We start from the raw sequence: 25,273 nt of genomic DNA on the forward strand, positions 1-25,273 counted from the left end.
CCGGGGGTTCAGGTTAGTTGACACTGTTGGTCTTCCCATGGAGTTGCCATCCCCTTCAGTTCCTTCAATCCTTCCCCAACTCTTTCATAGGGGTCCCTGACTTCAGTCCAATGCTTGGCTGTAAATGTCTGCATCTGTCTCAGTCAGCTACTGGTAGAGCCTCTCAGAGGACAGCCATGCTAGGCTCCTGATAACATAGCAAATCATCAGTAATAGTGTCAGGGATTAGTGCCTACCCATGGGATGAATCCCAAATTGGGCCTTTTACCAGAGAGCCATTCCTTCAGTCTTTGCTCAATTTTTGTTCCTGCACTTCTTTTAGACAGGAACAATTTTGGATTGAAACGTTTGTAGGTGGGTTGGTGTCTCCATACCTCCATTGGAGGCCCTGTATGACTACTGGAGATGGTCCCTTCAGGTTTCCTATCCCCGCTGTTAGGCATTTTGACTAAGATCATCTTATTCATAATAGCCAGAAACTGGAAACAACCCAGATGTCCAACAACCAAAATATGGATACAGAAGATGTTTTGTTTTGTGCTTTTATTTAATGATGACCTGCATCCCAGGAGTCTGGAGAAGGCAAGGTAAAGACACCATTCAAAATTCCAGTCCACATCTCAAGCCCATTGCAATGTTTGTTTACAGTTCTAGAATTTAATCACACCCTGTTCAGATTCAAGACTTACCTGGCCCAGTTTATCTACATTAACCTGATTGTTTGTCTGTCTCTTTGTCTATTAATAAACACATTTTCTTTTCTTCTTTTCTGTAAGAAGTGTTTCTTGTTCATATATTTCTCCACAATACCCAGTTGCTATGATCAGTAATGACAACAATAAGGAAAGGAACTCTCATTGATTTATAGTGTTTGCAAGCTACCACTGCCTTCCATACAGAAGTGAACCTACATCCACTAACCCAAAAGTCAACTGTAGCATGCATTGTATCTCTGGGGTATTTATAAATATGAGGCATATGTGAGTCTTCTGGTTAGCTGGTGGAATTTATAGTCTTCCTGTTATGTAGTGCTGACAGTGGAAACCTAAGTCCCCAGGAGTTTACTAGAACATTCGCATATGGTCCAATATTACACATACATTTGGCATCTTGATACATTTGAGATCCAATGTGTTTTCACACAGACAGTTGGCATCTGGCTTGAATGTCTAGAAGTGTAGAGGGGAAAAGATGCCAATAGGAAATCAAAGGAGGAGCATGGAGAGCGGCTTTTCTTCCAACCAAACGGGAAATGCTACAGCTCCATCAGATGATCAGTTGTCCGACTCCTAAAATTCTGTGTGTGCCTTCAGGGTACTGTTACTTAAAATTAAACCAGAATGTTGTTTCCTTAAAATAAACGAAAAAGACCTGAGCAGCAAAGTTGATTTATTTTGAGATCGAAGCCTGTAGGAGAGGATGTGGTTGAAAAGCCTCATGTTTCATGTCTGTAAGTTGCCAGCTGTGTGTCCTTGGGCAAACTGCAGAACCTCTGTCCCCACTGGTGTTCTCATCTATAAAATGGGAACAGACACACTTGAGGCTTTATGCATTCAGCAATTATGATAATGAATGACATAGCTTAGCCTGCGAAGTTCCATGCAACATCACTTTATTAGCTAGCTACACTGAGTTCTTTTGTAAGTGTCATGACATCATCTTCAATTTTTTAATTGTGATTATTAACTGCAGTGGACATTTTTTGTTTGCCTGAGGGACACACCTAGAAATGGTCCCCATTATATTTTCCCTTCCCCTCCCCAGCCCAGGGCTCAATTATTTAATCTAGCATGATTCTAGCCCAAGCCAGATCATGAGGACAGCTTTCCTGAGGCCCTGCCACATTTCTGTCCTCAGGGTAAATAATACCAACAGATCCAGATAAAGGTAACAAATTACATACAGCAAGTTTTCCTTTTGTTGTTTCCTTTTACTTTGCTAATTTTTATTCAAGATAATCAAAATTGAAACGACTTGGAACAACAATGGGACACGATGCCTTCAAGGAAACTTTGTTTCCACCTAAAGACTAAGTTTACGTTCAGCCTTCAATGGATTCAGGTTGAAGGTAGAAGTCACAGTGATTCGAAAGATTTTGTTCAAGATGAGTTTCTAACACCTACAACAAAGACTTCTGAACCAAGGTTAATAATGAAAGAAGTGAGCAGGATAACATTGCAAAGAGAAAGCTAGCAGAAAGACTGCCGAAGAGACAGCTGTGCAGAGCTCTTGACATCTCGATGTTTGCACCTCCACACAACATCGAGAAAGGCACAAGCTATGGTGGTTAACTTTACCTACAGAAAAGAGTCGGTTTGATGCCTGCAATGCTCAGGATCCAGGAATGATCCTCTCTATTATTACACTGATTATAACTGAAATCTATTTGAGAGTCTCCTTCCCCGCAACCCCGGAACCATCCAAGAAGCCCATAAGGCTTAAATGACCCTGAGAGGGGAGCCTCCTAGCTTTCAATGGAAAACATACAGTCTTCCCTATTGGCAAGGCCTCTGGAAAAGGGAAGATGCCAACGAGACTACTCCCTTGGCACCCCATTTTACCGGGCTGGCCATCGCGCCAGGCACACACTCAGCCACTCCTTGCCACAGTCCTCACTGTTTCCCAGGCAGCCGCAGGTGGCTGACTTGTCCAGACCCACAATGACTTCTCTCTTCCCAACACCAAGGACTGCTTCCTAATCCTTCTTGTTTTCCTTTTCAGTGTCTGGGATTAAAAAAATAATAACAATGTCTTCTTCCCTTTCTTTCCTTGATTCTAGAGCTAGTGAGCAGGGGACAGCTTAACCTCATCTCTTTCAGCTACCTGGCCTGATTTGCCAGCAAGAATCGCCTCTACCTTAAGCTTTAAGCCTGACTGACTTCCTTTGTCCCTTTCTGAAACGTTAGTCCTAGAAGATCCTCTCATAATACACTTTACGTCTACTCTGCTTCTAGATCCCACTCTTGAAAACCAGGGAGGAACTTGAACTTTTCTTCGTTTCAATCATCCCCATTTCCTTCACTTCCCTAACCTATGCACTCTGTAGTGAAGTGGCAAGCTATCCACCTACACTTGACATACATGACATAGGGAGTGCAGAATGCACTCACAGGAAGAACACTGCCCATACCCAGCATGATTTCTAAACCAACAGGAAAGATGACTGCTCTGGTCTCCAATTTAACGATATGGTTTTCTCTCTATTTACTTGCTGTATCTCCTGCTCTTAACCTGGGAACTGTTGCCATCTTATATCACTTAGCATCACCATAAGAGAGATGCTTAGGATGAAAGGTTGGCTCATACAGGTATTGCTGGATCTTTGGTGCCTGCATGAAGTCTCAATGGTACTAACATTCAATGCTCATCGGGTGTGTATCTCAAGTGAAAATCTTGGAATTGTCGTGAAACATTGTTCCAAATGAGAAAATTGTATATATGAAACTCTCTAAGACTCTGAGGCATTTTCTCAGTTGTTTTAGTTTGAACAAAAAGTAGCACTGAGAAAATTACATTTGAAAGTATTATGAAAGTCACCCAAAATAGCTGTTTTTTTTTAATTAGGTAGAAAAGCTCTAGTAGTTTCTGTATTAAAAGTAGTCATAAAAATATTCTAATTACTGCTCAACAAGGAAAAAACAACCTAATATTTGGTTTCCTTCACATTCAAGCACATATGCTACATTAAAAAAATTAATAGATGTTTAGTAGTATCAATTTTTCTAAAGTCTAATGTTTCTCTCTGGTTTTTACATTACGTTTTTCAAAGATATATAATAAATATCACAATTTTTAGAGTTTTTTTCCATTTTCCTCCTTCAAATATATTCAGGAGAATATTATCTTACTGCACATTAATCTCAAATGCTAAGGAAGAATAAATGTTTTTAGCACTCTCAAACTTATGTGCAAATTGTTATTTCAAAATGTGTAAATAGAAAAAAAATAGAGCCACCATCACAGAATTGGCATGGGACTACATAAGACATACACAGAGCCCAGGCCAATTGATGGTTATCCATGCCAAGTGCCACCACCATTGAATACCATGCCATTTAAAACCTTGATAGAATCATCTAAAAGATCTCAATACTAAGTTACTGTTAAAATGAAAGCAAATATTCTGTCACCCACTAGTTCTCCTATCAATCCTCCCGCCCCCCAAATTCAGAACATAAACATTCAAAACAGCACTCAATCCTATAAGCATACAATACATCCCTGAGTGAAAACTGCTTTATAAGAAACTAACAATTTAATTATATTGCCAAGTTCACAGTACTGGAAATCACCTCCAAAGAAGGAGGTAGAGAAGTACTCATAGGTAGATTTAATCTACGAGAGGAGGTGAGTGGATTATATACGTATCCATTTTACTGGCTGAGAAATAACTTCTCAGTATCTACCAGCCATTGTTGGCATAAAACCAGTACACAGTATTTGTATGGTTAGATTTGAAGAGTGAACCAATAGTTTTTACCTGTTTCCTATTTGTTCAATTCTTGTAGAAATTTCTCAAACCATTGAAACATAAAAAAGGAAAATAGTATAAGCATTTGTTCATTTAAGCGGGTGTGAGCGACAGGGAAACAGATCCTTGGTGGTCATTACGATGGGAGACTGAAATGTAAATATCAATGTTCCTTAGCCCTCTCTTGTTAACTACATCTTTTGCCAAGTTATCATAGGCCCCGTCCTCTTTCAATTTCACTTCACAAACCCCTAACCAGAAAGACAAAGAAAAGAAGTCCTTGCCATTGTACCAGATGTGAAAGACAAGATTGGTAGCGGAGGGAGAAGCAGATGGGGGCAGACTTGCAGCTGCACCTTTTATTGACTGACTGAAGGCACACTTTTAAAAACTAGGCTGCCATTTAACACTGTATGCCTATTCTGTTAAGTGAAATAAGCCTGACTCAGAATAAATAATACTACCTGTATTGTTTCCTTTTCTGGTTGCTATGAGCAAATACATAACAAGCACTATTTTAAGATGAGAAAGTATTTACTTGGGCTTACCGTGTAAGGAGATGCAGCTCATTATGGTGGGGAAAGTATGAAGGCAGGAGGATGTGACAGTGGCCACATTATGTCCACAGTCAGGAGGCAAGACACAGGAAACAAGGACAGTATGTGCAACCTCAAAGTACACCCCCCCTGGTGATCCACTTCCTTCAGCAATGTGCCAACTCTTAAAGGTTTCACAAGCTCACCAAATAGAACCACCAGATGTGTTCCGACAAACGACGGGGAACATTTCACATTCGAATCACAGCAACTGTATTTTTTCTCCTATATGGAACATAGATTTAAATGTGTGGAGATAAAGAGAGAAGCAGAGAGAGAATATCTTAAGCATGGAAGAAAATATATGTGGCATAAAAGCAAAAGGGAGACATTTGAGAGCAGTAAAGAAAACAGGAGTGCCGGGCAAAAGTAGAGCGAAAGGATGGATAAGAACGGAGTATTACAAAAGTCAACAAGAGGGAAACCGTGCCTGGCACTGGAGACCAAGCCAACATGACTAATGAAGCCATGGATGTTGGAGGAGAACCAACAACCACCACCTTACCAAACCAGCATAATTCCTAACTACATTCTAAAACTGTGTCATTATATCCACAAATTAATGTAGTTCTCACCCTCGGCCAGGAGACTTTTCCTTGCAACAAACAGAGACCATTACAGAAAATCACAGCCAATCAAAATGCAGAGTTCTGAAGCCCAGTTCCAACTGATAAATCTACAACACAATTCCTGCTCCTAAGGCTCAGGGATCACTGCAGAAGAGGGGCACGAAAGACAAGAGCCAGAGGATCAGAAAGTTTGCTGAGACTCTGTTGTCCAGTAAAGTCAGAAGCTATTCCTGTAAGGTCTCACCAGTATGGTTGCCTAAATATGATCTGACCAACAGACATGACAATGTAGAAGGCACAAAGCTCATGGTGTCTCAAGCCTAGACAAAGAACTACAGACAACTAAAGAATGTTGGGAAAGGGAAAAATAGTCTTTCCCAGGGAAGAGCAGATCAATTGGTTAACTATTACTAAACGGTCAGTCAATCCTGTTAACATGTATATACAAGTAATATTATACAGAGGCAATGAATTTGAAAGAACAGGGCATGGGGCAGCTATACAGATGAGTTCGGAGGGAGAAAAAGGAAAAAGAAAATGGCGTGATTATATTATAACCTCAAAAACTGAAATGATAAGAAAAGAAAAGAAAAAGAAAAAAATAAGAATAAATAAGAAAATGTAAAATCATAATGAAACCCAATATTTTTATTTTAACTTAAAATTTTTAATTTATATTCAAAACAATAGAGCACACCCAACAAATATCTAGAATTTGATGTCCATTAAAAAATACCTTAAATGTCATCCTGAGTGAGGTAACCCAGACACAAGAGAACACACATGGTATGGACTCACTAATAAGTGGATATTTGCCCAAAAGCTCACAATGCCCATAATACAACCCACAGATCATATGGAGCACAGAAGGAAGGAAGACCAGGGTATGGATGCTTCTGTCCTGCATTGAGGGGGAAACAGCACAACTGTGGAAGGTGGAGGGAGAGGGTGATCAGGGAGAGAGAAAGGAGGGGGAGGAAATAAGGGTGGCAGTATCAGGAACTGAAGGAGATATGAGAGAGGTACAGAGGGTCAGGAAATCTAACAAAAATATGTAGCAGCGGGGATGAGGAACTGGGGATAACCACTGGAGGGTCCCAGACACCAGAGAAAGGTGAGGCTCCCAGGAACCAAGGGGATGACTTTAGCTGAAATGAGCAGAGAAGGGGGAAATAGAACCTGTTGAGATGTTTGAATTTTTAATCCAGAAGCCTCTACCCATTTTTAAGTTATTTTTTTTAATTAGTCATTCCACTCACTTACATCTCAAATAATATCCCACTTCCCAGTTACCCCCTCCACCACCACCACCACCACCACCACCATCACCACCCCTGCCATTCCATGATATCCCACTTCCTGGTTATCCCTCCACCAACCTCTATCCCACATTCGCCCTCCCCCTCCCCTTTGCCTGTATGAGAGTGCTCCCCCACCCGCCCACACTCTCCCACCCCACCACTTCAGCATCCCCTACGCTGGGGCATCAAACCTCCCCAGGACGAAGGGCCTCCTCCCGTTATCTACCTCCAGTAGATAAGCATGGCCCCTGGTCAAGGGAAAGGGCCACATACCCATCTCAAAGTTTTTAACCCAGAAATGTTCCTGTCCAAAGGAAGAACTGGGACAAAAAATGGAACAGAGACTGAAGGAAGGGCCAACCAGGGACTGTCCCACCTGGGGATCCATCATGTCTACAGTTGTCTCCCAACACTGTTGCCATGGTCAAGAGGCACTTGTTGACAGGAACCTAATATGGCAGTTCCTGAGGAGGTCCAGCCAGCAACTGATCAATGCAGATGTGGATGTTTGGAGCCAACCATCAGACTGAGTTCAGGGACCCTGGTAGGGGAGCTGGCAGAAGGACTGGAAGAGCAGAGGGGAACTGCAACCCCACTGGAAGAACAACAAAGGCTGGCCTGACCACCCAGTTCTCCCAGAGTCTAGACCTCCAACCAAGGAGTTTACTTAGAGGGACCCATACATATGTAGCAGAGGATGGCCTTGCCTGACAGCAATGGGAGGAGGCCCTTCGTCCTGGGGAGGTTTGATGCCCCAGTGTAGGGGATGCTGAAGTGGTGGGGTGGGAGAGTGTGGGTGGGTGGGGGAGCACTCTCATACAGGCAAAGGGGAGGGGGAGGGCAAATGTGGGATAGAGGTTGGTGGAGGGGTAACCAGGAAGTGGGATATCATGGGATGGTGGGGGGGGGGGTTGGAGGGAATAACCGCGAAATGGGATACCATTTGAGATGTAAGTGAGTGGAATGACTAATTTAAAAAAAATCACTTAAAAATGGATAGAGGTTTTTGGATTAAAAATTCAAACATTTATATAACCAAAAATAATGATCATTCATTTACTTGCATTATAATAATGTGACCAAAATACCCATTTAGCTAAAAGACAAGAATGTTGGAGCTAGGGAGATAGCTTATCAATTAAGAGTGTGGTGTGTATTTTTCTTACATAGGACCTAAGTTCAATTGTCAGCACCCACACTGGGCAGCACACAACCACCTGTAATTTCAGGAATGGGATCTGGTGCACCTGGCTTCTACAGACATACATGCACACACACACACACACACACACACACACACACACACACACACACACACACACCCACAATTTGAAAATAATAAAATAGTTTTTCTCTGAGGACAACGTATCAGAGAGTGTTACTTTACGTATAGCTCCTGAGGGGTCTGGAGAAAGCATCTGAAAGTAGAGACGAGAGTCTGCAGTATGGATGGGCAGGTCTGACACCCACCTGTCTAGGGGAACAGCTGCTCCTGGCCAATGAAAGCAGGACCAGCGTACCAGTGGGCACCAAGCATACTGCAAGCCCCAAGGAAGGAAGGAAGATTCAAAGAACATCCCAGCCAGGGTGGTCTGCAGAGTCTGGAGATTGACCTGTCCAGAAAAACAGGGGGGAACTCTAGTCCAGACCACACACCCTTCCAGTCAGTGTTTTGAAAGAGATTTTGAATAATTCTTCTGGTCATTAAAGTCCACAGGAAATTTTAGGGAAATTGTCCTACCCAGCACTTTATGAAACCACTTAGCAGAAGAATAAACAGTGAACATTTGGAGATGTTCTTTTAAAAAGCTAAGAGGCATTTTTAAGTTCAGTTCTCTTCTTCCTCTACTTACAACCACACCCCCTACCCTTGACCCAAGAACACACAATGAAGAGCTTAAATAGCCTTATGAGCCAACTTAATCTCTAAATGAAGTAGAGATGAACAGAATCTTGGTTCAAGATCAGATTTTATTTCAACTGATTAACAAGCTTGATGGAAAAAGCAAAGATTGAAAAACTACATTCTTCCAGAGACAGTGACACACAAATATCACTATATACTCTGGAGACTGAGGCAGAAGCGTGATAATGACTTTGGGGCTAACCTAAGTTACACAATGAGTTCCTGGCCAGTGTGTGGTACAGATTGAGACTCTGTCTCAAAATAGGAATAAGAACTGATTCACGGGGGTTGGGGATTTAGCTCAGTGGTAGAGCGCTTGCCTAGCGAGCGCAAGGCCCTGGGTTCGGTTCCCAGCTCCGAAAAAAAAAAAAAAAAAAAAAAAAGAACTGATTCACGGTCCAGAAATCATCAAGATCTTTTCATGCTTGTTATATAGGTAGCGACATAGAACTCAGAGCGTTTCTCACACAGCTATCATGGGAAATCTAAAATAATGCAGCTTGATGCTTTGAAAATATGTTCTCTGAAATACATTTGATGATTATTTAAAATGATTACAATATATTACTATATAGTCATCTAGATACAACATGTACATCCTGTGACAGAAGCATTACTTGTAATTGCTTTTTATTTAAGCAACCATAAAAAGAGCAATGTTCATAATGAGAGGCTGCAGCAGCAAGACTGCTCTCCCACAAGTGAGAGACATTTTCTCCTCCTCCTCCTCCTCCTCTTCCTCCTCCTCCTCCTCCTCCTCCTCTTCCTCCTCCTCTTCCTCCTCCTCCCTTCCTCCTCCTCCCTTCCTCCACCACCTCTTCCTCCTCCTCCACCACCTCTTCCTCCTCCTCCACCACCTCTTCCTCCTCCTCCACCACCTCTTCCTCCTCCTCCACTTCTTCCTCCTCCTGCTCCTGCTCCTTCTACTCCTTCTCCTCTTTCTTCTTCCTATCATCATCATCATCTTCATCATCGTCATCATTTGTGTATGTGTGTATATGTAAAATGGCACTCATATAGGGGTTCTTGGTTGACAACTTGACTACATCTGGAATTAACTAGAAACCTCAGACACTGGGCAGTCCTGTGAGAAATGTTTTTTTAATTATATCATTTGAGGTAGGAAAACCCACTTGAAATCTGGAGACAGCCTATATGAAGGACAGGAAGAAGAAACCTTGCTTTCTTTACTTGTCCCTACCTTCCATGAAAATATATCCCTTCACTGGCATTAAGGCCTGCTTCTTCAGGATTCAGGGCTATATTGAAGACCAGCTGACATGAACTGAACAACAACTTGATTCTTGAACTTTTCTTCAGAAGACAGTCCTTATTGTACTAGCCTGGCCAGAACCTATAAGCCACTATAATAAATCCCCAGTGTATATAGAGAGATTCATTTTAGCAGTTCTGGTCTCCTAAAGAACACTGACTAATACAAGAAGTATTGTGGAATCTGTTCTCTCTGTTTTATGAAGGTTCCAAGGATCAAACTCAGGTTGCCAGCAAGTGTTTTTACCCATTGAGCCACCGTAGCAACCTTGACATTTTTCTATTCAAAGTATTCTATTAGAAGCCTTTTGAGAACTACCTTCTCCCCTGGCAATAACATTAGAATCTTTTTCTATTTCATAGATTCTACTCTTACATCATGTATGGGCAAGATGCATACCCACTCACTCCTTGATCTGATCATCCTTAATTTAATATACTAATATCAAAATCCAATGGTTTTTTGAGAGGAATACTTAGCAATCTGGAACTGTCAGGTGGGACCAATCTTTCCTACAATTACAAACCATTGCACTCATTGACTATGGTGATAAATCCCTGTTTATATCTGCAGCACTGACTCATGCCTAGAGTTCTCTTCTCTACTTTCAAGCTCTGCCTTCCCTGATATAAATTTCCACTTTCTTTAAGAAAGTTTCCAACAAAGCTGAGTCCATTGAGATCCATTTATGTCAATTATACCAAATATTTGTGTTGTTGTAGAAATATAAAAATAAAAAAGTATAGTTGTCTTTTTCCCCCACTAGGTCCTCACTGCAGTGCCCCAAGATATCTGCTAGATATCTTGGCGGAAACACATCCCAGCCACGCACTTTCCTACACTCAAAACTTCACATAAGAGAACACACAACACAATAATCTTTGACCCAATTGATAAGATATAATTGCCCACTTAAACATACAAAGCCCGGTACCATCCATCCCTTGAGAACATTAATAACAACCTGTAAATACACAGAGCAGAATCTTAAACATCACCTGCCATCTTATCCTGCCACAGCTTCTCTGCCTCTCCCCTCCTGTCCTGGCTCTTCCTCTCTCTCCTAGTCTCCTCCTCCTTCTTCAAACTTCTCTTCTGCCCATCCTTCCTTCTCCTCCAATGACAGGCCTCCTTCTATCTTGTACCTGCCCCTCACCTGTACTTTACAAATTCAATGGGGAGGTGGTTCTGGTGAAGTCATCTGACTTCTGATTACGTCAAAAGATACAGATAACTTCAGGGCAAACCACAACATATTTGCAAATACATTTCTGATTGAATTCAAAGTTTATAGGAAAAATGATCTTGAAGTCATCCTTAGGTAGGTGGTTTCAGTGATCCAATGTGCCCACAGGACAGTCCCTGCATAATGCACACACATGTTAAGAAGTCATAATCCCACTGTAGAGGTTATATATCTATACAGACAAGGCACTGTTAGCCACAATTCCCTTATATTCACAAGCACTGTGCCATCTTATTTCCCCAAAGAATGAGATTAAAAGGTAATGGATTTGTGCTTCTCAGATCAGAGATATGACCAAGTGTTGTGCTAGAACTGAATGGTCAGGAGTCCAGCCTCAGTATGCTATTGACTGAAAGTTGCGGCCACAGTACTTTAGGAAGCAAGATATATCCAGAGGTTCTATAAGCCCCAGAAGGGTCTTCCACTGCACACAGCCAAAGATACCCATCAAACACAGGGGGAAATGAACCGATGAAATTAAATGGCAACCCAGAGCATGCCCAAGTTACATTGATAAATCGGGTTCATTTCTGATTAGATCAGAGTTCTGTAGAGGAACAGAACCAAAGGAACTTTTATTAGTTATAAAAGAGAGTTTATCAAGTTGGCTCATGTGAGAGGGTAGATGACATTATCTGTACCTGGCAAGATGGAGAGCTTGATAGCTGGTCAGTCGAGGAAGTTGAGTGTCTTGGCAGTCCCAACCTAGTTCTGAATACCTAGAAGGTCTCTGGAGAACATGGCTCTTTGGTTCATGTTAGATGGCTAAAGATGTTGAAGCCAGGAATTAGCAAAGAATGGCATCAACAGCAACAGATATACTTCCTGGGGACAAAGTGAATGCAGAAAATCAACAGTGATGTCTCCTTAGAACGCTTTGTATACAGACTACTGGTTGAAAAATGCTGCTCACATTAAGAACTGGTCTTCTCTGTAGCTAATCCTCTGGAACCATACACACACACACACACACACACACACACACACACACACACACACACACACACAAGCCCCCTGCAGAAACGAGTCTCCAATACTGATCCTAGATCTCATCAAGGTGACTGTTTAAACCATACATCACAGTTACCATGGTTGCCAGTGGACTGGGAAATCTATGCATGTACTAGCTAGGGAAAAAAAAACCAAACAAACAAACAGAAAACTACTATACTTAGAATCAAATGTTTTTTGTTTTATAACTGATTTCTGGAGGGACCTGCAGTCCCCACATGAAAGCGCAGGCAAATCATCTTCTACAGAAACTAGAACTTTCTGGGAAATAACTTACTCTATGTCTCAAGCTAACTTTACTCATTTTAGCTTTCATTCATCCTTTTTTTTTTCATTTTTCCTCCATACTTGCCCAAACATACTTCCATAACTTACCAGCAATTGGGTAAACATTCTGCTGTTGACTTCCAACTTCTAGAAAGTTAACTTTGATTCATTGACCTTCTTTGTCCTGGGAGCTTGCAAAATGAACACATTAGTTTTAATGAATACACATGTATGACATGTCTCAAAACTACTCAAGTACTTGATTAACTGGACTCTTCCACCTATTGTGTTAATTATTTTAATTCATCTCTAAGAATTAACCTTATTCTCTACGTTTAAGTTCTGGAGTGAATCCCAGCCCCCAAACAATTAACCAGTTGACATAGACTTGTTCAGGGTTAAAAAATATTACTCCAAGGTTGTGATTATTTTATTATTATTGAAGTATAAATTTCATTGTTATTATAGTTGAGTCAAAAACTCAACTATTTAGTAAGAAACCAATTTCAAGTCTCTGGTACTTACTGGTCTCCAAACTCCTTGTCCCACATGCTTACAGTGCAATGACTTGTTTTTTGTCCTCTATTTTAGAATTCCATATACATTGCAGAGTAGAGAATATGAAATAAGAAAGAAATCTTGAAATCCACAGAAAGATCCAATTGTTCTTATTCCTGCCTCTCTTGTATCTGCAGTTCAACTAAGAAGTGTAATGGAGTTAATACACTTAGAAAAAATATGAATTTTGTGCTTTAATTTTATCACTCAGATTTATGATGGACCAGATGTGGAGATAACCCATAAAACTTCAAAATGACATTTAGACTTGTAAGGAAATAACATAATAACTTCCCAAGAAAATATCTCCCTCTTTCTATCCCTCATTAAGTAAGCAATGTGGGAAATGTTTGAGAAATAATTAACAGCTCATGGAGCAGGTTAAAATATAGCCTTCCTTTCCACACAGAGAAGCCTCAAAACTTTAGGAAATGGAGCAAGAGGTCCAGGACACAATGAGGTTGACTTGGACATCTTCATAGTTGTGTCATTTATCCCCAAGACTGGTAGAGTTTACACTTTCTGTGAATTCCAAATTGAAAGTGTATCATTTTCCCACTCATTTGTGGGAATTTTCAGTCCCAGTACCTATTGATCATCCAGCAAACAATCTCTGGAAAGAGAACAACTGGATTGGTAAACATTCCTGGCATTTCTAGAAATTCCCAGGACAAATGCTGTTTGCAGTTACCATGGACTCTAAATATCATTAACAAAGTAAAGAAATAAACAGAAGACCCATCATTGGAGAGAATGAAGTCAAATAGCTTTCATGGTATTCTCCAGTTCTTCCTAACAGAGCTACAAAACCAAGTGTGGTCCTTGAATTAAGATTGAAACTAAAAGCAACAGAGAGAACTCAACCACCATGAGTTAAGTAATCATGACTAATTATACCAAATAAAATTTTATAAGGCTACTTTTATTCTGAATCATCTGAGTAACTGTCAGAACTGGTCATTTCATATGTCTGCATAGCTTCTTAAAATGCAGTCATATGATCACATATGACATGGACGTTCATAGGGCTCATAGATGTAGGTGATGGATTATTTTTAACACCTCTATCTGGACAATTTAAGTGCATGGGATATGTATCAACAGTTGGAGAGCCAGAACCTGAGCAAACTGCAGAGATTTTAAGATATAAAATTACTTGCCATTTGGTAGTTTTGTTCTGGAAAATACTAAAGGAGAGTGACCTGTGTGGCTTCAAAATGAATAGTATTCTTTAGACCAAGAGATGACTACTTCCTACTTTGTTTTTAGAGGTGGGCCTTCAACCACAGCATCTACTACACTAAACAGGAGCTTTACCATGAGCTGTACCGCCTGCCAAATAACTGTTTAAGCTTTATTATTTCAAAGCAAAATAACACAGCTAGTACTCTTGAGACAGCCATGTACACTACAATGCCACCACACTATATGGTTTGTGCTGCATGATGTTGACGATGGCAGATAGGGAGGGGGAAGCAAGCCATGGCAGCCAAAAGGAGTTGTCACAGATCTCCTCAGAAGGAGAGAACACATCTGTTTCAAAGAAGAGCTTTGAAGAACAAGACTGGATTCAGATGCCGTTTCCCATATAACAAACTAACACCATAGCACACATGTAAGGATTTCTTCCCAGAGCAGTTAATTCAGTCACGGAAACTTCACAGATGAATGTCTGGATGAGGCAGTCTAACGTTTTAGTCCAGACAATGTTATAAGGATGACTCAACATAGTGCAAATTAATATTGTTGGCATTCTGTCTAAGCTCCACCCCCACAGCTACCTGGGAACAGCCAGGTATGCTCCGCCCCACAGTTGCCTAGCAACAGCCATCTGTGCCTGACACTATATAAGGAGCTGCTTGCCCTCTCCTCTCTCTCTTACTTCTCTCTTACTCTTTGTTCTTCTCTGTTCTTTCCCCCTTCCCCCTTCCCACCACGTGCCCAAGGCCAGCCTCCTTTGCTCTCCTCTACTCTTCTCCTCTCATTAAACCTCTCCACGTGGAACCATGTTGCCTTGGTGTGTTTTGTCCAGGCACAGGCTGAGACTTAAACCCCAACAAATATTACATAAATCAACTTTTCAAATAGTAAAGTGACTTATATATTGCAAAGGTTAACATTCATACATTCCCTCAGACCTAATTAACTAATTTCGGAAAAGGCTTTACTTTAATAAAGCAATACACATATTTATTAATATACTGAGAGCAATAAAGCTTTATTTTAGGGTTTTTCCTTTAAAAGTTTTAAAAGTAGAAGAGAAACCTAACCCTGTCAGGACAAATGCTTTGCTCAACCTCATCAGTAAGATCTCAAATAAATTCTAATCTATCTGAATCATAATCCAGTCAACATTTTAACAGTCTTTTATTAAGCAACTACTATGTGCTTGAGAAACAAGGGTCATGAACTGGCTTCTGTTTAATACTGGCAGTGAAGCAGTTTGAAGAGACGAGAAGTCTGTCTTGGCTCATGGCTTCAAGGGTTTCAGTCCATAACTTGTTGGCCACTGCTTCTGGGCCTCACAATAGAAGCATGAGACAAAGGAAACCTTCCCTCCCTGATGGCTGAAAACAGATAACAAAGCAGCCAAGATCTCAATATCACCTTCAAGGACATATACCTAATAACCTCACTTCCTCCCATTGTACTCTACCGTTAAAAGTTCTATTTTACCACTTCCCAGTAGTGATACAGATTAGGGATCTTCCTTGAGCCTTGCGTGGGCCATTCTATAATCCATAGCTTAACATACAGAGGCATCCTACCTCATCAGTAAGATACATGAGGAGGTACTACTGTGAGGCCTACAAGAGCAGTTAATAAGGAACAGATGGAGAAAGGGCCACAAAAGAAAGTTTGTTCAGGCCCATGGAGAGGGAAATGAGAGAGTTCACCAAGGGAAAAGATACTGGAGCATCTTGGAGAAGTGCCTGGAAAATAACATGGAGACCTGGCAAACGTGAGGAAAGCACATGGCTGGTTGGAGCCAATATCACATGTGTATTTGCAGGGCCTGTAATAGCACCAGATGTTGAAGAACCAGTAGTTGAGCTGTCATTGATTTAAACATAAAGCAGTTTCATTAATATATTCTATAATTTTCACATAAATAAACCAAGCATTACAGCCATGCGGCTGCTCAGCTTTCTCATTGAACGCTGGGGGAGAAGCCTATGAATTTTCTTTGAAATTTTACAAGATCATCCAAAACACATTCTAGTGGAAAGTTACAAACACAATTACAGTAGACATAAATTCATGAATGACTTACAGTTGAACTTAAATGAAAAGGAAACCCCCACAATTTATTTCTTTCCATCACCCTTGCATTGTGGGTTAAGCATTTTATCCCATTTTTCCTTAGCCGCACCAGGTGGTGGTAGTTACTGTCTGGAGTGCAGCACAAGGTCAAGAACTCTAGGGCTGGACAGACTCAGGCTTCATTCCTGCCTGTGTTTCACAGAAACCATATGACCCTGGCGAAGTTCCTCATCATCTCTACCTGGGTTTCCTTGTAGATAAATCAAAAGCTACAGCACCATGAGGCTCAAACAGCCTGTTAAGTAAATAAGATTATGTGTCAAGAGCTTTGTGGAGAGTCTGATATGTAGTGAGATCTTGGTGAATAACTTAAAAGTAAGAATGAAACAAGATGTTGAAACATCAATCTGTAAAACACTAAGAACCTAGCACAATTAACAAATAATTGGAAAAACCTTTCCCTTGATCAATAACAAGACAGTCTGAATAGTAAAAGCAGCATTGGTTTCTGATGTACATGGTTTGGATTTTTTTTTTTTCCTGGTAAAGTGAATTTGTTCTCCTCCATGCTTTGGTCCTCAAGTATAGAACCAATCAAAACTGTTCTTATCAAACTCTCTAAGCTTCTTATCCTACCATCCCTCCATTTAACTCTATACGTTTAAAATATGTATACTTGGGGCTGGAAAGATGGTTCAGTGGTTAAGAACACATGCTATTCTTACAGAGAACCCAAGTTTGGTTCACAGAACCCATATAAAACAGTTTAATCTGTAACACCATCTAAAGGAGATCCCATGCTCTCTTCTGGCCTCTATGAGCCTATGCATCTATGCACACACACTCTCACACAAACACACGCATACACATCATTTAAAATAATCTTTTAAAATATTTATGCCATTTACTGTGCTTCCAGAAGAAATGTCCTAATGAATTAAAGAAGGAGCTATCTGGATATCTGAAAAGCCTGAGCACACATATGTAACTTGGTACATTTCAGGTAAGCACCAATTAGAAGCCCACAGGAACAGTTACCATGGTAAACATAAACAGATTAGCTCTGGTATTTAGTGAATGCTGTTTGTTGACAGACTAACTCATCAATGATGGTATATTATGGTGTTTTCCACCATGTCTAAAGAATAGAATCACTTAGGGTTTGTGTGTTCTGTTTGTGTGTACACTCGCACACATGTACATATTCATGTTTGTGAATGTGGGTGTGCCTGCATACTTGTACGCCACAGTACACATGTGGAGCTCAGAGGACAACACAAGATGTGAGTTGTTGCCCTCTGCCTTGTTTAAAATGAAATCTGTTTGCTGTTTTTCTGCCGTGCACAGCAGATTAGCAGATTAGCCTGCATGGTTCCAAGGACTCCCCAGTCTCTGGCCTCTTTTGTATGATAAGCAGGCTAGGACTGCAGCGGCCTGAACTTTGCATATGACTGCTATATTCATTCTGTGGGTTCACACTCTGTGTCTCATGTTTATGCACCAAGTGCTTTTACCCACTGGTTCATCTCTCAAGCCCAGGACTTTTGCTTTTATAGGGCACCCTACATCTCCTCGTTGAGTTTGAACTAAGAAGATTGGCACTTGTGTTGGTTTGTTGGGTTTTTTTTTTTAATTCTCAGCCAATTCAAATATGTATCCATGGTTGAGAAATATTGGTATGATAGAATATAGACTAATATTCTGCAAAAGAAGGGGAGATAAATAGTATTTGCTATATAAGGAAAGGGTAAAGATAGTCATATACTGATTTTTTTTCTGTATTAATAATTTTGAAAGGGAATATAATCTTTCTCATAAAATGTCATTTGTTTCATCTAATAGATTTATTGTTAATATTTGATGAATGCTTACAATGTACATTGTACATTGTTGTAATAACTGTCAGGAATGGTCTATAAAAGTTAGTAACAGTTCTGGGTAGAGGGAATAATCCAATTATAAAGACAATGTTTTTACACAAAAACATAATGATAGATAACCATAATACAATAATATGGACAATTAAATCAACTGATTCCAAAGCTCCCAGGGAGGCCAAGAGAAAGAGCCAAAGTAGCTAGACTCTGGGGAAACTGAGACAAGTTTTGAAGTGGTAAGATTTGAAGAAACCTAACAAACAAGAGGAAGGAATTTCAGCATTTCTTTTGGAGTTTACATTGCAAAGAGTCTAGCTTTCAAGTCCTTTGCCTAGCTGGCCTTCGCATGTTCTTTAAAAGTACACCCAGCCTGCTGTCGCCTCCTTCATAATTCATCGCCTGTGTGGCATATGAACAAACACACATCATGTTCAAGTGACAGCTAGGGCTCCCCCTGGAAGAGGAAAGTTTCCAAGATTGGCTTAGAAAGAAAATCAAGTGAGAAGAGTGGGGCAATCCTATAGAAATAAGACATTTGTATAACACTTGAGTCTGTTTCCTTTTCTCCCATTGTCCAAATGGGCTTCCTGGCATTTTAGCCTCTTGGCTAATGTGCTTTCTGCTTCTATTTGTCTTCATTCCTCAGTCTTGTTCCCTTTGATTCGGCTGTCTCCTCCCTTTGACATGTTAGCAGCATTTCCTTAATATTGATTGAAAAGTTTGTTTCTTTAATTTACAATTTGTGGTCGGGAAGTGATCTGCTTTTGTTTCAGGTTGTTTAATGTTTTCCAATATAATATTTCTTCTTGCACTCCAGCGGGTTCATTTACAAAACATTTAATGTCATTTGTGTCTTTGAAGAGTCATGTCTTTGGTTAGAACAAAAGTGAGTTCCTCCATAGAGCTTGGGATACTTTTTAATTGGTGAAGATTAACTTCCCTAGGTCTGTGAACCAGTAAAGAGAGTAGGAAACTCACAGATTTATTCCTTTTCTTTTATCTATTAATGTTTCGTTCAATAAAGTATTTACTAAACTGCCTTCCCTTTGCCAAACTTGGTGAACAAAGAAGGTTAAGCATCTGAACCAAATAGTTTATAATTCTGTGGGGGGCTGGAGAGAGAGACAAAAATGGGAAACGAGAATATAATATGAATACAAGGTGAACACAAGAAGCTATGGGGAGATTGGACAGGGTCACCACCTCAGAGAGAGCCCTCCAATATAGCAAAGGCAAAAGCTCATGCTCCTTAAAAACACAGAGAAAATACCATCCCAAATGTTCAGAGGAAACTATGGCAGAGGACCAAAGTCATGAAATATCATGAAACCTCAAGATATTGGAGGAAATGGCTCAAAAGTAAGAGTGGGCATACACCTGACCCCAGCACAAAAGGTCTCATATGTGAGCCAAGAAGTGTGAAGTCATTACTGTAGACAGTATGGCCTCATTCCAGTACTTGAGCAAGGAGATGCATCAGCTGACTGAATGTCACAGTGGTTTGGAAAATAGAGTGTGGACTTGGGAACCAAAAGAGGAAGCAATGACCTGCTTGAGAGTATTGAGGCCATGAGCAGAGTAGTCCTGATTCAGATACAGGATTAGAAAGACAGTAGAAGTATAGCTAACAAAATGTGATACATGGGTTGGCTTGAGGGTGGGTATGAGGCTAAAAGAGGACAGACCAAGGTTAGGTCTGGCTAGCTGTGTAGTCTGGACAGCTGATGAGTGTGATTTCTGCAGCTAAGTGTTCTTCTCATACTCATCAGAGCATTGATAGATTTTACCCAGAACTTAGTTATGCATTCGTACTTAAATCATAATTTGAGAAGCCCATACATGTACATTCATTCAATGTATAAAATGTTATTTGCACTTATATTTGCAATTGAGTAATTTTAATCTGTTGTTTTTAATAAATCAGCACAAACTTTATAAACAAGAAAATGCATCATTTTCAATGTATTGCCTAAGGACGTGTTCTCCCAATTTTTAAATCATAGACATTTGATAACTTTTTACAACCATATTTTTTGTTTCATTATTTTTTGTTTGTTTTTAGAGCAGTTTTTAAGTGCACGGCACTGGTATGAGGATGGTATGGTGAATTCTAATATGCTTTCCCCTTCCCCACTGGCAATAGCCCCTCTATCATTATATTCCCAGAGATGCATTTACTACAACTGATGAACCTACATTGACACATCATTATCACCCAAAGTTCACATTGTTTTAAGGCTCTGTCATGCTATACATTCAACATACATATGCAGACGTATAGTGACATTTGTCCATCATTATATCATCTTACAGAATATTTTTACTGCTCTAAGTTACTCAGTTCTTTTAATGCCTAGTTGTCGAAAAGAAACAACAGGTGGCTATCACTTTACATTCAGCTACGACAACGACTGGCTGCAGAACTGGTCTAGTGTGACCTACTGATACAACCTGAGTCTTTAGAAAACATAAGTGCACATTCAGGACAGAAGGATCAGCTCTGCTAGTTTAAAATACATTGTGCCTGTCATACCAATCATGTTCAAATGCTTGTTTTGTTTCAATGAGAAGATATTTGAAACAACAAGAAACCAAAGGAAAATCTATCACTCCGTAAATATCAAATACTACAGAGCGATCCCAACTACCTATTAACTGACACTGCATATCAGGAACTAAGGCAGATCCTTAGGAACTGCCCTTGAGAATATTAAGGTTAGTGAAAATCGACATTTTATAAGAGTAATTTTTCAGTTTATTAACATATGCTTAATAAAATAGTATACATGCAAACTTTCTAGAGCAATGTCTTCAGATATGCGTAGACATCATGAAATGGTAATCGTAACCAAAAGCATGCCTAATGCACTGTATATGAGGGGTACTTAAAACACTTAAAATGTAACCTCAAAGATGATTTTTGACTATCTAACTGGTTATATTAATTACAGTTCCTAGACTGTATGGTAGGTATCCAGGTCTTATTCAGCTTAGAATGAATGTCTGTGCTCTCAGCACACTCTCTCCATTTCCTGTACTCTATTAGACTGATGTCTTTTGGTTTCATATAGAGGCAAGATCACACAGCATTCTTTTATTCTTTGGTTTGTTTCGCCCGATGTGTTGCTCCCTGGGTTCTTTTACGGAGACACAGATGTAGGGTTACCTCTGCTTTATCATGAAAACAATGGCACAATTATCTTTATCCCGGGTTATGTGATTGTTAATCTTCATTGTCAGTTTGACTAATTTAAAACCAATCTAGGAGAAGAGTCTGTGGGTGTGCCTGGAATATCTTTCCAGGGAGCATTAATTGAACCAGGAGGACCCATCCTAAATATGAATGATACATTGAAAAACATGGTCAAAGGAGAAAGCCTGAAGAACTCCCATATTCATCCATCTCTGACTCCTGATGGAAGAAGCAATATGCTGTGTCGTCCCAACCATTATGACCTGTATCCCCTCAAACTGGGAGCCAAAACACCTCATTTCCTGCAATCATTTTTGGATATCACACCAAAAGCTCAGGTCACAAAACCAACAATGCATGGCTCTAAATTACACTATTCTGCTTCTGCATAGCAAAGGAAACAACGAAACAGCAGCTTATGCACTGGGGAAAAGATTTGCAAAGTCTATATTTAATGAGATGTTTGTATGCAAAGTCTATACAGAACTCAATAGTGAACAGGGAAAACTTGATAGAAAATTAGGCAGATAACCTAAAGATATACCTCTCCAAAATACATAAACAGGTGTATGAAAAGACACCAGACAGTATACATCATAAAGAAGACACAGGTCTAGAGATGACTCGTTGGGCAAAAGCATTTTATGTGCTGACATGATTATTTAAATTCAAAATTATCAGCACCTACATAAAAAGCCAGGCATGCCATGTACACCTGACCCCAGCACTGCAGAGAATGGATGTTTTAGACTCCCAGCAAAACTTCAGGCTCAGATAAAGACCACATCAAGAAAATAGCACAGACTTATACAGCAGAACATCTGGCTTCCAGGCACTCATGAGTGCACACACACTCACAAGCGCACGCGCACACACACAACACACACACACACACACACACACACACACACACACACAAAACTGGGTCTGGTGGGACATACCTTATAATCCTGATGCTTGGGAGGCTAAGGCAAGAGTAGTGCTTGGTGTTCAAGGATAGGCTAAGCTACATAGCGAGTACCAGGACAACCAAGACAGATAGCAGTACCCTGACGGAAAAACAAGGTAGAAGGAGGAAAAGAAAAAAGAAACAGAGACAGAGGAAGAAGAGAGGATTCACTCAACAGCACTGTGAGATAGCATCCACACTTTACTCCATTGTTTCTTTTAATCACTTCCTATCTTTAGCTATACTTTTAGCTCAACGTTTTCAGGGACAACTTCTTCAGAGCTCCACTTCTCTGGGTTATTTTTATTTCATTGAATTGATTTTCCATCTTTGTTTCTAAGTGACTTGAACCCCCCAGAAACTTCACTAACATGGCAGACTTTTAAGTTTTTGTGCTTTTGTCTTACGTCTTAGTTTATATACTTCTAAGGTATTTACCTTTCTCCTTTACTCTTATTATATCTGATCAATGTAATATTAGTAATGTGGAAGGTCAGCGGGATGGTTTATACAGCCTCAAGACAGTCACCTCTTGCTACACTGTGAGAGTGCAGAGCAACAGTGGAACAGCCTATCTCAAGAGCTTAAAGCTACATTCTGCCTGGGCCAGGAGCAGAAACCTGTAAGCAGGTTATTCTTGTATAATCTTCCAAATCCGAAAGTAGTAAATGGCATTTTCCAGGTCCATACTGATATGACAGGGGCTGGAAATGGTGGTGATTTGTTCCAATAAAAATTGTGGTAAACAGATTGCCCCCATTATAACTGTGTGACTCATAGTCATTCTCCAACATCCATTAAAAGTCTTTTGAAACCAAAGTGACTGGATTAAATGGGAATATTATAGGTATCACTCTGCAAATCTCAAATATTGCACAGTGGCATTAATCTATGCAGTCCACCAGGAGATGTTACTTTTTGTTTACTGTCTTTGTGAGGATGAGAAAACCCTTGGTTTTGCCCATCAAACTATAATGACCCTCATTCTACAGGTCAAAGAGTGAATATGAGGGCTCTGGCAGAAGTCAAGGATGTCTATTTCAATTATACTCTGGAGTTACAACCTTGAGTCTATAGCAGCTTAAACCTGGGCCAAGAAATCTGAGTCCTAAACCACTAAAACTCAACTATCTAGTAAGTTACTGTGGACCATTTGGCCATGGTAATTAAGAATATGTGTTTAGTAGTTCCTGGAAGATCTAGAATTCTTGATTTCTTTTTCTGTTTTTTCTGTTTTTTTTCTCCCTGTTCTTTCCCTTTTCTTATTTTCTTTGAGGTGCTATGGCTCAAACCCAGAGCCCTACACTGGGCCACACAGTCCTAGCTGATACATTTTCCACAGTGCTGAAATAGCATCAAACCTTCTGAAGAAAACATGTTGTTCTCTTGTAACAATGATAGGATCTTCCTTCAAAGAGACCTAAACTCTTCTTTGGTCAGGGTCAATGGTAATAAACCATTGGCTTAGATATGGGCACTTGGGAAGCGGCTTTAGCTCCCCATTATGTCAACTCAGGTTGGAGTTTTGGATACCAAAATTTGAAGTTTCTTTGTCATTCAGATAGATTAATAATGATAGACTGTCCATCTCTTTTTGGGGAATGCTGTGGTACATTAGAGATCATCATGGAACTCAGAAGTCTAATGCATTCTGACCCATACTATGTCTCTGCTACCCTTGATAAAGAGGGAACTCTCTGCGTCCTTAGTAGATGCATGCTACTGCTTTGCCTGTGTTAGTCACAGAACAACTATCTTCCAGGAAATCAGGCCACCTGTCTCATGCAGACCTGCCCTATAGGTCGATCCATAGAGGGTTGCAAGAGCACAAGTGCACCCCTCACTGCCATTTCACTCTGAATCATAGTGAAGGAGGTGTTCTTGTGAGTTCTAGGGTGTTCACTTGGGACTAAACATGACAGTTGTGCATGGCACACCCATTCCCCCACACCTATTTTCCTTTTTGTACTCTTTCGTTGTTCCTGGAAGCTGTGATACATCACCCTGGGATACACACAGCTCATGGTATACACTCAAAAGTTCAGGGTTAGATTATTTTTTCAAAAAATTTTGAAGCAAATTGTTAAGCAAACCATTACTTTAAAAGTAAACATAAAAAGAATCAGAAAACCTATGTGAAAAGGAGTTCTCAGTGTAGAGAGACAAAGTATACTTTCTTATGTTTTCTTGGGATTTAAATTGTTAAAATTATTCTCTTCGGAGATGTTACAAAGGTTTATCTTATGCATATTTGGAGTTTTTATTTATTATTTTATATTTGCATGCAGAATCTCATTAGATGAGTAATCAACATGCAACATTATCTCCCGGGAACTATTTGCTCTTCAGAAAGATATAAATAATATTTACCTTCCTCAGAGAATTGCTGTGAGGATTGAACATGATATGCACTACAGCATATCCCACAATGCATAGCACACAGGAATCTCTGCATTTGTAAAAACTATGTGTGTTACTTCATGTTCATGTGTACATATGCATATGTGTGCCAGAGGCAGCCAGAAGAGGGTGTTTGATACCTTGGAGCTGGTGCTACAGAGGGTTCTAAACCATCCATTGTGGATGCTGGGAAGCAAACATGGATTCACTGAAAGAGCAGTGTGTGCTCTTAACCACTGAGCCATCTCTCCAGCCCCAGGAAATGCTTAATAAAGATTAGCTGCTACTACCTCACAAGAGAATAATATTACATACCATCAATTATGCATGGAAAAAGTCTAACACATGCATTGTACACTGTCCAGAATACCAGGAAGAGCACTCTCAAACTC

At 40.1% G+C, this 25,273-nt stretch overlaps 1 protein-coding gene across 2 annotated transcripts in view; it reads right to left on the bottom strand.

Annotated features, from left to right (window-relative positions):
• Positions 1-303: 303 nt before the first annotated feature.
• The window catches only part of Trmt11 (tRNA methyltransferase 11 homolog), a 445,416-nt gene continuing 420,446 nt past the window's right edge, over positions 304-25,273 (bottom strand). Inside the window, exons 11-12 of one of the 2 annotated variants that reach the window (XM_032894853.1) lie at positions 12,749-12,831; positions 304-1,514 (exon numbers count right to left, since the gene is read on the bottom strand). In XM_032894853.1, coding sequence (XP_032750744.1) covers positions 12,796-12,831 — 36 coding nt within the window. In that variant the 3' untranslated portion in view covers positions 304-1,514; positions 12,749-12,795. The remainder of the gene's footprint in view (positions 1,515-12,748; positions 12,832-25,273) is intronic. The other variant, XM_032894852.1, reaches the window with a different exon arrangement.

The sequence above is a fragment of the Rattus rattus genome, chromosome 2 (assembly GCF_011064425.1).
Source record: "Rattus rattus isolate New Zealand chromosome 2, Rrattus_CSIRO_v1, whole genome shotgun sequence".
Taxonomy (NCBI): Eukaryota; Metazoa; Chordata; class Mammalia; order Rodentia; family Muridae; genus Rattus; species Rattus rattus.